Source organism: Fundulus heteroclitus, chromosome 4 (assembly GCF_011125445.2).
Source record: "Fundulus heteroclitus isolate FHET01 chromosome 4, MU-UCD_Fhet_4.1, whole genome shotgun sequence".
Classification (NCBI taxonomy): Eukaryota; Metazoa; Chordata; class Actinopteri; order Cyprinodontiformes; family Fundulidae; genus Fundulus; species Fundulus heteroclitus.
In genome coordinates, this window is record NC_046364.1 from 15,327,369 (window position 1) to 15,340,453 (window position 13,085).

Consider the following 13,085-nt stretch of genomic DNA (forward strand, 5'->3'; position numbering starts at 1 on the left):
CTGTTAATTCAGTCAGAAACGGCTGCGCTTTTGCAACACTGATGTATTTTTATGCAGCTGCGCCAGCATCCTTTTCTCTAAATGTTCAAGTGTACACTAAAGACGTGCTATGTGATTGTATTTTAACCAATAATTTTTTTTCTTTTTTTTTTAAAAAAGGAACTGAATTATTTGTTTACATGCATTTTCTTTTTTGCATATTTCTATTAGCCTACTCAAAAATAAATGAGTAATCGAGTGAAATATCTAGAATGTGCCAATTTGGTATCAGATTTCTCGATTAATCGTTAGAGTTGCTGCCCTAAGCTGTAACTCAGCCCTAAATTATATTCACATATTGTATTTCTTACAAGCATCTAGCAAATGACAGCACCCTTGCATTGTATCAGCACAATATTTTTTGGTATGCAATATTTTCTTTCTTGCTTCACCACTTGGTTGACAAAAACATTACTATATTCTTTGTCCAGAAAGAACTTCTACTGCAAATTAATCTATGCTAAAAAGTGTTTGGATCCAGGGAAACCATATTGATATTTAAGCTTCCGAACCTACTGCTTTTTCTGTGCAGAAAAAAAGTCACTGCTGAAGGTTTTTCAGAGAATGAAAACTGTCCATGTTTCTTAAACGCAACAACGACTTTACCATTGTCAACACTGTGAAGCTAGTGACACCACCAGTGTCAACGTTTGTTGACAGCATCTGACGTTGCCATGTCAGTTGTGTCAAACTATGTTTATTTATACTTTAATGCTTGTTTACTTGCAAGTCACTGGGGGCTGAATTATTTGGCAAATCACCTCAGCCGTGTGTATTTATCTGTGTCTGAAAAACAAAATTAAAAAGTCCCCGGTGTGGAATTCACAAGCATCCTTGACACCTTGACATATATACCCAGGTGGGTTTTCCCAGGGCACTCAGTGGCTCTCATCTCTCGGAGCCCTATTGTTGCTGTCAGGCTTGGGACTTCTATTCAGAGACTTTCCTCCTGAGGCAACAGGCTCTTTGGGCAAAAAAAGAGACCACAACAATCAACACGACAAACTGCACTGGTTCTCTATACAAAGTAAACAGTCGTGGGAAAAGCCACAAGCACTCGCGTGCAGAAAAGAGGGAAGTAATGTTGCTTGTCGAGTAAAAATGTTTTATTGTAAGGTTTTCAGTCAAACTCAAAAGGTCAGCACTAGATTAGCTAGAAGCGAAACCCTATGATAACCCCGAACAACTGACAACAGTCACCCAGCATGAACAATTATATAACAGTGTGACCATGACCATCCTTAACAACCTTTCTGCAACAGTCAGGGACAGGGAAATCCTGGGGTACAAACTATCTCTGCTAGAGGAGTGCAACTGAACTTTGTGTGTCTTCCAGTGGGAGTTATTCTTCTTTTAATACAGCCACTAAACAGAACATATATATATATATATATATATATATATATATATATATATATATATATATATATATATATATATATATATATATATATATATATATATATATCACGTAAATGATAGCAATATTTCCATGCAACAAAAACACCAACTCAGATTGCTAATCCTCGTGTTTAGGTGGATTATATTGTATGCTATCTATTCCCATGTATCCCTAAGGTCCTCTCACCTGACAACAATGCATACCTCTGAAGTCATGATGTCAACACATGATCAGTCAAGGATGCTTCCATTTACTCCGATACTCCCTATCAGTAGGAAAGTTTGTTTATTCCACTCTTTTTTTTCCTCTCTGCTCTCTCTCCTCTAATCCCCAAACACAGACTCACATCCATCCTTTAACTTTTTTATTCTCTAGTTCCTCTCAACGCTTGACAGAGTAGAGATTCTTAATCCCCCCCTCTATTACTGATTTAGGCCAGTAGTTGATTGAAAACTGGAAAAAGTGCTACAGCAGTCTCCTACGCTATCCGGGGGCTTTTCACACTACTTAGAAAGCACCATACGTGGTGCCGAGGAGGGTTCAGGAATGCCTGGAGACCCTGCATTTCAGGCATGAATGCCTGCAGAGGGTAAACAAATTCTACAGACCAGGACAACTGTCAGACACTCTCTTTGAATGAAATCTGAAGAGAACCGCAGGAGGATTCTCATTAAAACTCCTTTGGTTGCACCAGGCACATAATCTGTCTCTCGCACGGAAAAAAAAACAAACAAAACAAAGTACTTTTGTCATTTTCCATCACAACAACGTAAAGAAAAAAAAAGGGAGGACTTGCAAAGCGAGGCTAAACTACCATAGAGACATGCACACACAGACCCACATTCACTCTTGCACAAAGCCTAATCTCCCTCACATCTTATTAACTGTTCTCTCTGAAGATGTATACAGGCTGCCGAGAGACTAGCTTCCAATTTGGCAAAGCCAAAAGCTTCTTAATGGGCTTTGAAGAAAAAGAGAACAACGGCAGTCGGAAATTTTATATTGACATTTGCAGGCCGAGGACTTTAACAGTGGTATTCTGACTCACTAAGGCGCTAATGTCATTCTATTATTTAGTGATTACATCTGGAATTGTTGCTACATTTGTTTTTCTGAACTTGCCCAATATTTAAAGCAGTAATAAATCACTGGAACATAGAGAATGATGATTATACGCTTTTATTATGGAACACAGACATGTGATAACACAGGATTAACTAGGGTTACCATTTTCCTTGGTATTTGAAATTACTTTTGTTTTCATATGGGGTTCTGCAAAATGCACGACATCGTAAAATGAAGTCTTATTTTATTATTGTGCCAATAAGTGTTGGAAAATTATTTACTTTAAATACCGCAGACATTTAGAAACCTAACACTTTGTTTAAACTTTGCTTCATACGGGGGGGGGGTCTCAAAAGGTTTTCAACATCAGTATGGAGGAAAAACCTGCAAGCCAGTAAACACAGATCATTGAGGAAAATGCAGGGAGAGTCAAAGCATCAGTGACTCACAAGAGAAACTTTTTTTTTTTTTTTTGCTGTATTGTCTAGCATCTAATAACTGTTCTGATAGGAGAAATCAAATAAGGCTGCTCTGGAATGAACCCCAAAGGTAGCTGTTATTCTTGAGGAGGGAAATCTAAAACTCAGGCAACACACTATTAGAAGCTGCAGCACATCAAGCCATTTTATTTGAAGGCTGTGGAAAAGAGCCGGGTCCACCCATGAGGCTCCCAGCTGCTCTGCGTGTAAGTAGATGTTGATATTAACAGCAAAGCTTCGGAGAAGGAGCGCCGTGGCAGGAGCCTGACTGAAGCATTCAGAAGCAGCTGTGTTTCCGAACAAAGAGCTGACAATCACACTGCATTGTGTGCGTGACAATGAAACTAATGTCCCGCACACGAGCACGGGGGTGGCAGGGGGTGAGGCGTGTGGCTCTGTGACATGCCATCCTGCTGGGGGGGAAGGGGGGGAGGGGGGTACATCAGCAACACGGAAAGTCGCAAACCTGGTGGAATCTAATGAAGTTGTCCAGCAGGGAGTTTTATAAATCACCTTTTAGGCTTCGTTCAGAGAGCTTTTGCAGTCTGAAAACTAAAGCTAAGATTACTGGGCTGTCACTATCTGAAGTCAGTGAGAAAGCTAAAGCACTTACTATGACTTCAGCTAAAAGAGACACCACCGTGAACACCTGAGGGTGTTAGAAAAGGGAGAAGAAAAGTCGTAAAGAAAGCGAAGACATATAATTACTCAGTTCTTGTACGCGTAAAACTGTTTCTATAGTTTTTTCTTTTTTTTCCTTCCATACCAATCTCAATCATAAGCCCCGAAATAGCAATCGGGAGACTAGTGAGGCATTTTCATTGCAACAGATACACACCACATGCCTGCAGCCACTGCCTGTATAGATATAGATATAGTTTCCTGAGGTTTCCACTGTATGGATGTATTTTATATTCTTTATGAAGCAGACTTTGGGCACTTGGATCAGTCAAACAGAACAAGCTCATTGTTGGAAGATGGTAAGGCTAGAATTTAGATATTTGATTTTTAGATTGTTATGTTGAGGAAAATGACAATGATCAAAAACTGAAAAAAGTTGGGCATACAAAAAATAGATACATTTTATTCCACTTGTAGAATCAGTGGTAGCAGTTTCTCCATCATTTAGGCGCCTGTTACCACAACTCCACCATTAGGAAAGCGGCTGACCTCCGTCAAACTCAGACAAAGTCTGTCAAATTACCTATCATCTCAATCACTAATCAGCAGCATATGATGGTGAGTAGATGCGCTCAGCGATGGGCTGACGGGTATAATGTTTTTGTCCTGATCCGTTTGCAGCGTTTCCGATGTTTGGGCTACTCCCTTTCGGGGAGAGGCATTCACCCGTTTTTGAAAGCAGCTGTGAGAATGTAAGTATTTTTGAAAATGTCATTAATAGACATGTAGAAAAGTGAAATTATGGGAAAAATATTTCCAGTTAGTGTTGCATTATACATTTCCACTTTCATATTTTAAAACAAACTCAAGGCTGCTTGTGTGTGTTGCCTAACAATGAAGCTCGGCTGGTGAAGTGATTGGCCTACGCTAAGAGAAGCTGAAAGCCCGAGGTAACCCCATTCGCAGGAGAAGAAAACTTGTGTGTTTTGCATATTTAGGAAAAGCACTGACACGACACAGCAGATGATGGATCGAAGAGTGCTAAATCAGTGCACGTAAGTAATTGAAAGCTTCTAGCTCAGGCCTGCATCTTACCTGTATTTATGCAAAGTGTTATTTGGAAGCAACAAACTGTAAATAGACAAAGCCTATCTACAACACAGAAAACATAAAAAATAAAACAATTTGGTCACAAACTCATCATACATCTTGAGCCTGGATGTAGCCAACAGACCTAATGTGCTGAAATTCTAAGCAGATGAGGAATGTCAGGCAAGATGAAATAATACTCAAAGGTTTGCAAAATCAGATATTAAAATGTCTCGGCGCTTCACAATCACTTACAAGAAATACCAAACCTCGGGCATGTCTCTGAAATCCTCCCCGAGATAAATGACCAAGTTCTCTATGGGAACCGCCCGCAGAACATTGTGAGGTCAAAATCCTGGAAACACCAGATGGATTTCTCTTCTTTAAGGGCTGTCAAACTAAACAATAACAGCTGCACAAAAGTCCATGTTCTGCATCAGAATGCATCAAGAAAATCAAAGATGACTGAATTAAATTATTGAATACATACCAGATAGTTGCCAAGGGATAAAATGCTTGGCAAAAACATCGCAGTTGTGTAAAATGGAATGCAAAGTAATGCTTTTTTAACATTCTCGACATCTGTGGGAATCAGGCTGCAATCACTTTGCAATGAGCGAAAGCCGTTATGCAAGTATTTATGGAGACTTTTATGATGTCAAACACAATTGATGTAAAGAAGACTTAGAGAGTCCTACAGAAAAATTAACATTTCCCTCCTTTACTTAGTTTATTAATTGTAACATGCAACCTTATGCACAGTAAATACCCTGGCCTCCTTACACTGATCATTTTATTTAGTTTCCCTGCTGTTGATAAGGTAAAAAAATTACTTTTGGAGTAGAATGCAAGATTCCTGCTGAACTACAAAGACAGCAGAAATGCAGACATGTACTGTTTTCTGTCGTTTACGTAGTTTAATGACGCACATGTATTTGGACTTGTAAGACTTTGGAATATTATGAATCCCTATAATTAAAACAGCCAGAGTGCGCAAAGAAAGCATATTCTCATCACTGCCCAACTATTTAGAGAGCGTATAAGGCGGCTCTATGATCATTACTGCCTGACGCTGGCAATTACCAGCGCTGGGTCTCTATTTTCCCCGTGAGCCGCAGTGGAAGGATTAGATTCAGGTCCCTCCACTTCCCTTCAATACTCTCTCACGAAGCGTGAGTGTGTTTACTGGCCAATCTCTTTTCTTGCTTTGACCATAAATGTGATTACCGCCACGCAAGAGATAATAAAATCCCCTCCATATATCCGGCGGAGCATCCAGCACGCATTAAAAACCCGAGCCGTGGAGCCTTGAGGAATATCGAAATGAAAAGGAACTCGACAAAAGCGGAAAACAAAAAAAGGCATTCATGTTGAGGGCAGACAGCCCCCTGCTGGTAAATATGATTCACTATTAGCCAAATCCAACCTAAGAAGCTCCACGACGTTCTGTTGAATGCGAGCAACAGGTATGCTGCCTCTTCCCGAAGAAAAGGTGTTTTGTCATTTATTGCTTTCACCGTATAATATTCATATTTAGAAAAAATAAACATATAAGACAAAATCTGAGTAACTGCACCAAGTGAGTTTTGCTGTTCAGTAAACTGAGAGAACGCTTGATGTTAATGGCATCACTCCATTAATGCCAAAATACTGGAAAAGTTTAAATGTGTGCAGGCTGAACTGGTTAGTTTTTGTTAATCAGCTCTTCCAGATATAACCTATGTCTCGCACTTATCTAAAATAAAATACAAATAAAAAACAAGTGCCCCCTTTCAGCTTTATCTGCATAATTCTTCCCCCCTCCCCTAGTAAAAAGAAGAAGCAGTCCTAAATCTTCAGATCACCCCGGGGTCTCTTCTAGATGCTAAATCCATTTTTTAAAAGTCAGCTGGACAGAAAAATCAATGGAATCCCGCCTGCCGTGATTTATCACTGACTGGTCAGAAAACTGAGCGGATAATGAATTTTAAATAGCGAGGAAATCCTCGACTGTATGGCAGCTCTATAGCTCATCTATAAGGGCGACAATCGCTCTGGGTTTGGCACACTTTGCAGCATCGTTCGCTTCAGTCAAAGGCAGACGGGACGCACAACCAGCAAAACTCCTGTTTGAGTGTTATTTTACGAACAGGGAGGACATTCAAAACACACAGAAGGTGCGAGGAAGACGCACACAGCTCTTCATCAAATTGTTGAATCTGAGGGGGAGAGATGACACGTGGCTGTGGGCCAAAGCGCACCGATGATGTGTCAGTGTCGCCTACCTGATACTTCCTGATGAGGTACATGGAAGAGGCTGAATCCTTTCGCGCTATAAGCTTGTCTAACCTCGCTACAGCTCCGCGCTTTGCTTTCTCCAGCAGATGACAGGGACAGCACCGACAGAGTACATAAGGTGACCTGCAGTCTCCACATCGCACACATCAGTGAAATCCTTAGGGCGAGAGAAAAAAAAAAGATGTCTCGCAAAGAAATACGAGCCCCGTTGAAATGAGAGAAATCCAAAGGCTTTATTGGAAGAATGTTTTTTTTTTATCTTCTAGAAGCGAGCACGGTGTCAGGTGGTGATTTGAAAAGAAGATAACTCCTCACTTTAGATACTGATGCGTCCGCCTCATCTTCCCTTGGAAAAGAAAGAAGTCCAGACTATATACTCCGTGAGGGCGAAAGGATCCTGGTGAAGACGCGGCAACCTGCTGGTGCTCGGCGTGGCAACAACTTCTCTCTCGCACAGCTGTCCTGTCTTTATGACAGCGAGAGGGAGGCAAAATGCATCGGAGACGCGCGCTGCACAGCGAGCAGAGCGCACAAGGGCAGGGCAAAACGCGGAGTGGAGTGGCTCGACTTTAGCAGCCCGCATCCAGGGGCGAGCGCATGTCCTTTCGCTTTATGCACCCTTGGTCACGCACAGTCCTGCGCCTTAGAGGTGAAACACATGTCGGGGTTGCTGTGGGGCGCTGTGAGAGGACACGTTGAACAGACACACAAGTTGTCTCTTTTGATCTTACCAAGCCCAGTGACTCACAACAACCCTCTGCTTACTGCTCTGTGTCCTTTAATGAAACTTGGTGATGGGGTAATTCATTTACGAGCGCAGGGGCGGGCACACGCACACGCACACACACACACACACACACACACACACACACACACACACACACACACACCAAGTTTGCTTATTTTCTGAGGACTTTAACACTCCTGTTGCCATCCCATCTATGCAAAGAAAATTAAACTTTTTTTGTTTGTTTTGCTTGTTATGTTGAAGTTGTGTTGGACAAGCGACAGAATGGATATGGCTCTACACACAGAGCGGCACGGCCTGCGACGCTATCAGGGGTATCTAACAAATCTTTTAGTTGAAACTCAAATTACATTTTTTTTATTGCTTTCATTTCCAGGTGTTGGAGAATTGCAACATTTCCTGCAAGCTGAATTCTGGCGGTACCTGTGCGTTCACAAACACACAAGAATCCATCTTGTCCCGCTCCCTGCCTCAACCGTTGGAGAAGTGACCCGACAGGATTCGGCCAATCACGTTGCAGCATTCTGGTTAAAAGTGGGACATACAGCATGAACTGCCAATTCCACAGCTGAAACTAAATAAACAGCTGCAGGAGGACGCATGCGCAGCTGCTGCTGTCAAATCTGTGATTTTTACAAATGCCGTGAAATTAATTCTTGCAGGCAAAATTACATGCCGCTTGTTGCTTACAAGGTTTTGTTTTGATACCATGTTTTTTACCAAAAATTGGTAGGCGGGCTCTAGGTGTCCAATCAGCTTAAGTTCTGCTGAATGTCCCTCCCTTCCCCGAATGGATTTGATAGGAGCAGTCCCAGATTGATGATGTGTAGAACTAAACAGAGAGTGCTACACATCATGAGTCTGATTTGCCAGGTTAGGAGATTTGTGCTTGACTCTTTTGCACCATGTAATTAATATAGGAAAATCTGGCTTTAACTCATGCCTGGCTGACAATGAAGATGTGAAGTCGGTAGCTGCTTTGAAGCCTCTATAGGTCAACGCAATTTGGTCATCAAATTTTGAGGCTAGGAGCACAGAAGAAAAGGCAAATTTATTTAGTCAAAATTAAAAGGCAATAAAATGCCAAAAGGCTTCATGCTTTGCTTAAAATCAGAGCTTAAAAGCGTTGCATAACAGGAAACAAATGTTAAAATTCCAGTGTCATCATCAATCTCTCCCTTCACTCCAGTGATTGGGCAAACAGTTCATCAATGAGATTTGAAAGCTGCAGTAAACAATGTTTTCAATCTGGGTTCAAAGGAACCAAGAGTTTCTGTACATGTAGGGTTTTTAAGGGAGTTTGTTCCAGTGCTGAGGTGCAATAAAACTAAATGCTGCCACCCCTTGTTTAGTTCTGAGTAAGCAGATCTCTGATGACCTGAGGGGTCTACATGGATTGTATGGGCAATGGAGAAACATGTGTCAACCCAAGACCTATTAGTAGTTTAGAGACCAGCAGCAGAATTTTCAGATCTATCATTTTACAAACTCAGAGCCAGTGCAGGGATTTAACAACGGGTGTGATATGTTAAATTTTCCTGTTGCTAGTAAGACTCAGGCAGCAGCATTTTAGAAAAGCTTCAGCTCCCTTATATTTTTTTATAAGAGAGCTTCTTTTAAGACACACACACAGAATAAATATTAAGTTATTGCATGCATCCCTTTTGGATTCTGTGTTGTTGTTTTTTTTGCACAAAAGGTAGGGCTCCCCATGGAGGTATTCATTCAAGAACTGTCACTGCTCATCATCCTATTTTTTATTTATTATTTTTTTTGCAGCTGCAAAGTCAAAACAAAACTAATCCAGATGGTCAATACGTAATTCTTGTCATAAAAAAGGTTAAACTGGCTAAAGCGTACTTTCTAGACACTGGCTCAAAAACCATTTATTTTTTGTTCAGTCATCAGCATTTGATGATTTAGCAGATGTAATTGCTTACATTTTCCACAATGCTGCACTTGTGTTGCCACAACAAAATAATTGTTTTAACTGATCTGAGCTTCTTTTTCAGGTCCAATCTCTGACAACCTGCACTGTCTGGACTGGTTGTAAGAACAATCTTATGTTTGCAAGTTTTCCAAATTGGACTATATTTCAAGACAGCAGCACATTTAGATCCAACACTGAGGAAGGTGGTTTGACCCGATTTAGCTTCACTGACCACATGTGTCTGGCAACAAGCCATACTCTGTGGAGAAGAATGATGCTTAGTTAATTATGACAGTAAAGGAACCTTGTTTGAGAGAGACATATAGTTTTGGCGTTGCACAAGATCTAATACTAACTGTGCCTTGCAAAAGTATCTGTTCCTACTGAAGTTCTTCACATTTTGTCACACTGCAACAGTAAACTTCAATACATTTTCCTGTTTGCTTTATGGGAAAGTCTAAGACGAAGTCGTTCACGCAGACTATGAAGAGAATTTTTTTTTTTATTAAACCCAATACAGCCGACTGCCTTCAGAAGTTTGCTAATAAGTAACCGGAGCACATCTGTGTGTAATTATTATTATTTAAGATTGAAGCAAGCCCTGTGATGGACTGACCACCTGTCTGGGGTGTGCCCCGCCTCTCGCCGGGTGACCGCTGCAGATGGGCACCAGCCCCCTCGCGACCTCGAATGGATGGGCGGGTATAGATGATGGATGGATGGAAGGCTGAAGCAAAAGCATTTTGCTTCAGCATTGTTCTATTTAATAATCCAAGTTGGGAAGGAGCAAGGCACTACTGCAAACCTAAAAACACATGGCCGTCCACTTAAAAAGACAGGCCGAGCAATATAAGTTAAGGTAAGATGAGACTTTATTAATCTCACAATGGAGAAATTCATCTGTTACATCAGCTCATGTAACATGGAACAAAATTAAGAATAAAGCTATATAGATAAAACAAAATAAAAACAAAACTAAATGAACAAAACAAAAAACTAATTATGTATACTATTTGTATACATAATTTGTATAAATCATATGTATACTAGGGGAGTGTTGGCCTAGTGGTTAGAGCAGTGTGCTTGTGCTCTGAGAAGGTTGCAAGTACTCAATTCAATCCCCACTGCCTGCACTCTGGGTCCCTGAGCAAGACCCTTAACCCCTGATTGCTCCCCAGGCGCCGCACAGTGGCAGCCCACTGCTCCCCAAGGGGATGGGTTAAGATGCAGAAGTGAATTTCTCCACTGTGAGATCAATAAAGTTAAATTATTATTATTAAATATTATTATTATTTATAGTAAGGAAAGCATTATTCAGAGAAGCAGCCAGGAGGCCCATGCTAAGCCTGCAACCGCTGCATAAATGCACGGGTCTGGTGGAAAAGTATGCCAATTGGACAACATGTGGTTGTACAATCAAGATAATTATAAAAGAATGACAAGGAGAACACCTTACAAAGTTCAGTTTGCAGTTTGCCCAAAGCCCTGTAGATAACACACCAAAAAGGTGTGTTATCTACAGTTGGTGATGATGTGTTCAGCTTGATTCACCATCACCATGGTAAGGCATGGTGGTAGCAGCATCATGTCTCGGGGAGGCTTTTTTATAGTTGTAATGAGACAAAATGGAGAAAGGTTCTGGGGACATGAGCACATCTTGCAGCATGTCACATCAGAATGATTTCTGCATAGTTTCATAGAACTTTACTCAAAATTCCAACAGGCTTAGAACATCAACCACACAGAATCCAACCCATATCTAGACTTCATGCTCTGTTCTGTATAAACAATCCTGCAGTGTGCTTTTATGGTTTGGGAAGTTATAGTACTAGGTTATTATAGGCAATTTTAAAATGCTGTGTAAGTGCAATGAACCAGTTATTCATGGGAGTGAGCTGCAAAGGGAAAATCTGGATAGCAGAGCTACTTTTGGCAGTGGAAATTAATAGGCATAAGATATTTGGGGAATTATAGCATTGTGATTCCTTACGGGGTGATACAATATAACATTTTTCTCAGGCTAAGCCTGATAGATATGACAATTTTCTGTTCAGACTGTGGACACATAAGGGCACTCTCCACACTGCAGCAGTTTTCTGCTATTTAAAATGGCTCCATCTCCATTTATAAATTCTGGACATTAGGGATTTTGAGACCTCGTTATCTTTCTGTAAAACGTGGAAAGCATCATGACAACCTCAATCTCCAATAACTGCTGTACTCTAGCACCCCCCACCCCCACAAATAAAATAAAATAAAAAAAGGCTGTAATCTCATACATCTCAAAGTTGGTAATGAATAATTATTGATCGGATTTAGAACAACTTTCTGTTCAATTAGCAGAGGTTTATATTATTATAGTATCACAACACCAGGCAGCCAGTACATACACTGCCTTGCTCAAGTCTCCATTACACTTAATTTTCCACACGTTACATTATAGCCACATGACATGTGCAATGCGTACTTTGTTTGGATTTATTTTAAAGAATAAGAAAAGATTGCAAAATTGTGAAGTAAAAGGAAAATAATATACGTTTTGAATGTGTTTTATAAATAAAAATACCCCAGAATAAAAACCCACCCAACCAATTCTCATTAGAGGTTACCTTATTAGTTCACAAAGTCCACCTGGAAAATCCAGCTGTTCTGGTAAGCAGGCCAGCAGACAGCCTTGCTTGGGTCCTCGACGAGATGATCTTACAAGGATCCTCATCCATGCCATTCTGGAACTAGTAGAAATGTAATGAATATTTACTATTAAAAGACATTGTTCCTTCTGCATTTTATCTCCTTCCATATTCTCCCCTACTCTCCTTATCCTTCTCTCTTCTATCTGCTCCATAATTTAGATTTTTTTTAATTCCGCTCCTTAGGACAAGTTCAAAATTATATTCCTGTCATTTAAAACTAACCGTGACCTAAATCAATTAGTTAAAGTAAATTAATTTAAAAGGGTCATTTATAGCCTGGCAAGGCAGAATGATAATGTTTAACACTCTTCTTTCTACATGTTATGAATCTGGGTCTGTTCCTATCAAACTCATTTAGGAAAGGAGGAACATTCAGCAGAATTGTCCCAAGTTGATTCGACAAATACCTAGTGCCCACCTACCATAGGTTGGTTTTAGCCAATCATGGTATCAAATGAAAATGTGAGCTGCAGGCGTCGTGAGAAACCGCAACAAGGTCAGCTGGTCAAGTCACTTCTTGTTGTTCTTTCAAAGATGAAATTGTGGATTCTTACAAAACAGATCTGAGAGCAGCAGCTACGCATGCATCCTCCTGCGGTGCCATGTTTATGTTGGTTCGACTTTAGGCTCGGCAGCTGTTGCTTTCGCCGCAGCGGTATATACCGCCTTAAACCATAATGGGCTCAACACACGGGGAGTTTTATGTCCACCGCAGTGAAGACCCAACACACCAGAGACGCGA

The 13,085-nt window shown here is 40.7% G+C and overlaps 1 protein-coding gene across 2 annotated transcripts in view; it reads right to left on the reverse strand.

Moving 5' to 3' along the window:
* Positions 1–7,736, reverse strand: part of gpc6a (glypican 6a) — a 207,245-nt gene extending 199,509 nt beyond the window's left edge. For both annotated transcript variants that reach the window (XM_036136143.1, XM_021309614.2), the window contains exons 1-2: positions 7,288–7,736; positions 6,960–7,129 (exon numbers count right to left, since the gene is read on the reverse strand). In XM_036136143.1, coding sequence (XP_035992036.1) covers positions 6,960–7,129; positions 7,288–7,313 — 196 coding nt within the window. In that variant the 5' untranslated portion in view covers positions 7,314–7,736. The remainder of the gene's footprint in view (positions 1–6,959; positions 7,130–7,287) is intronic.
* Between the last annotated feature and the right edge of the window lie 5,349 nt (positions 7,737–13,085).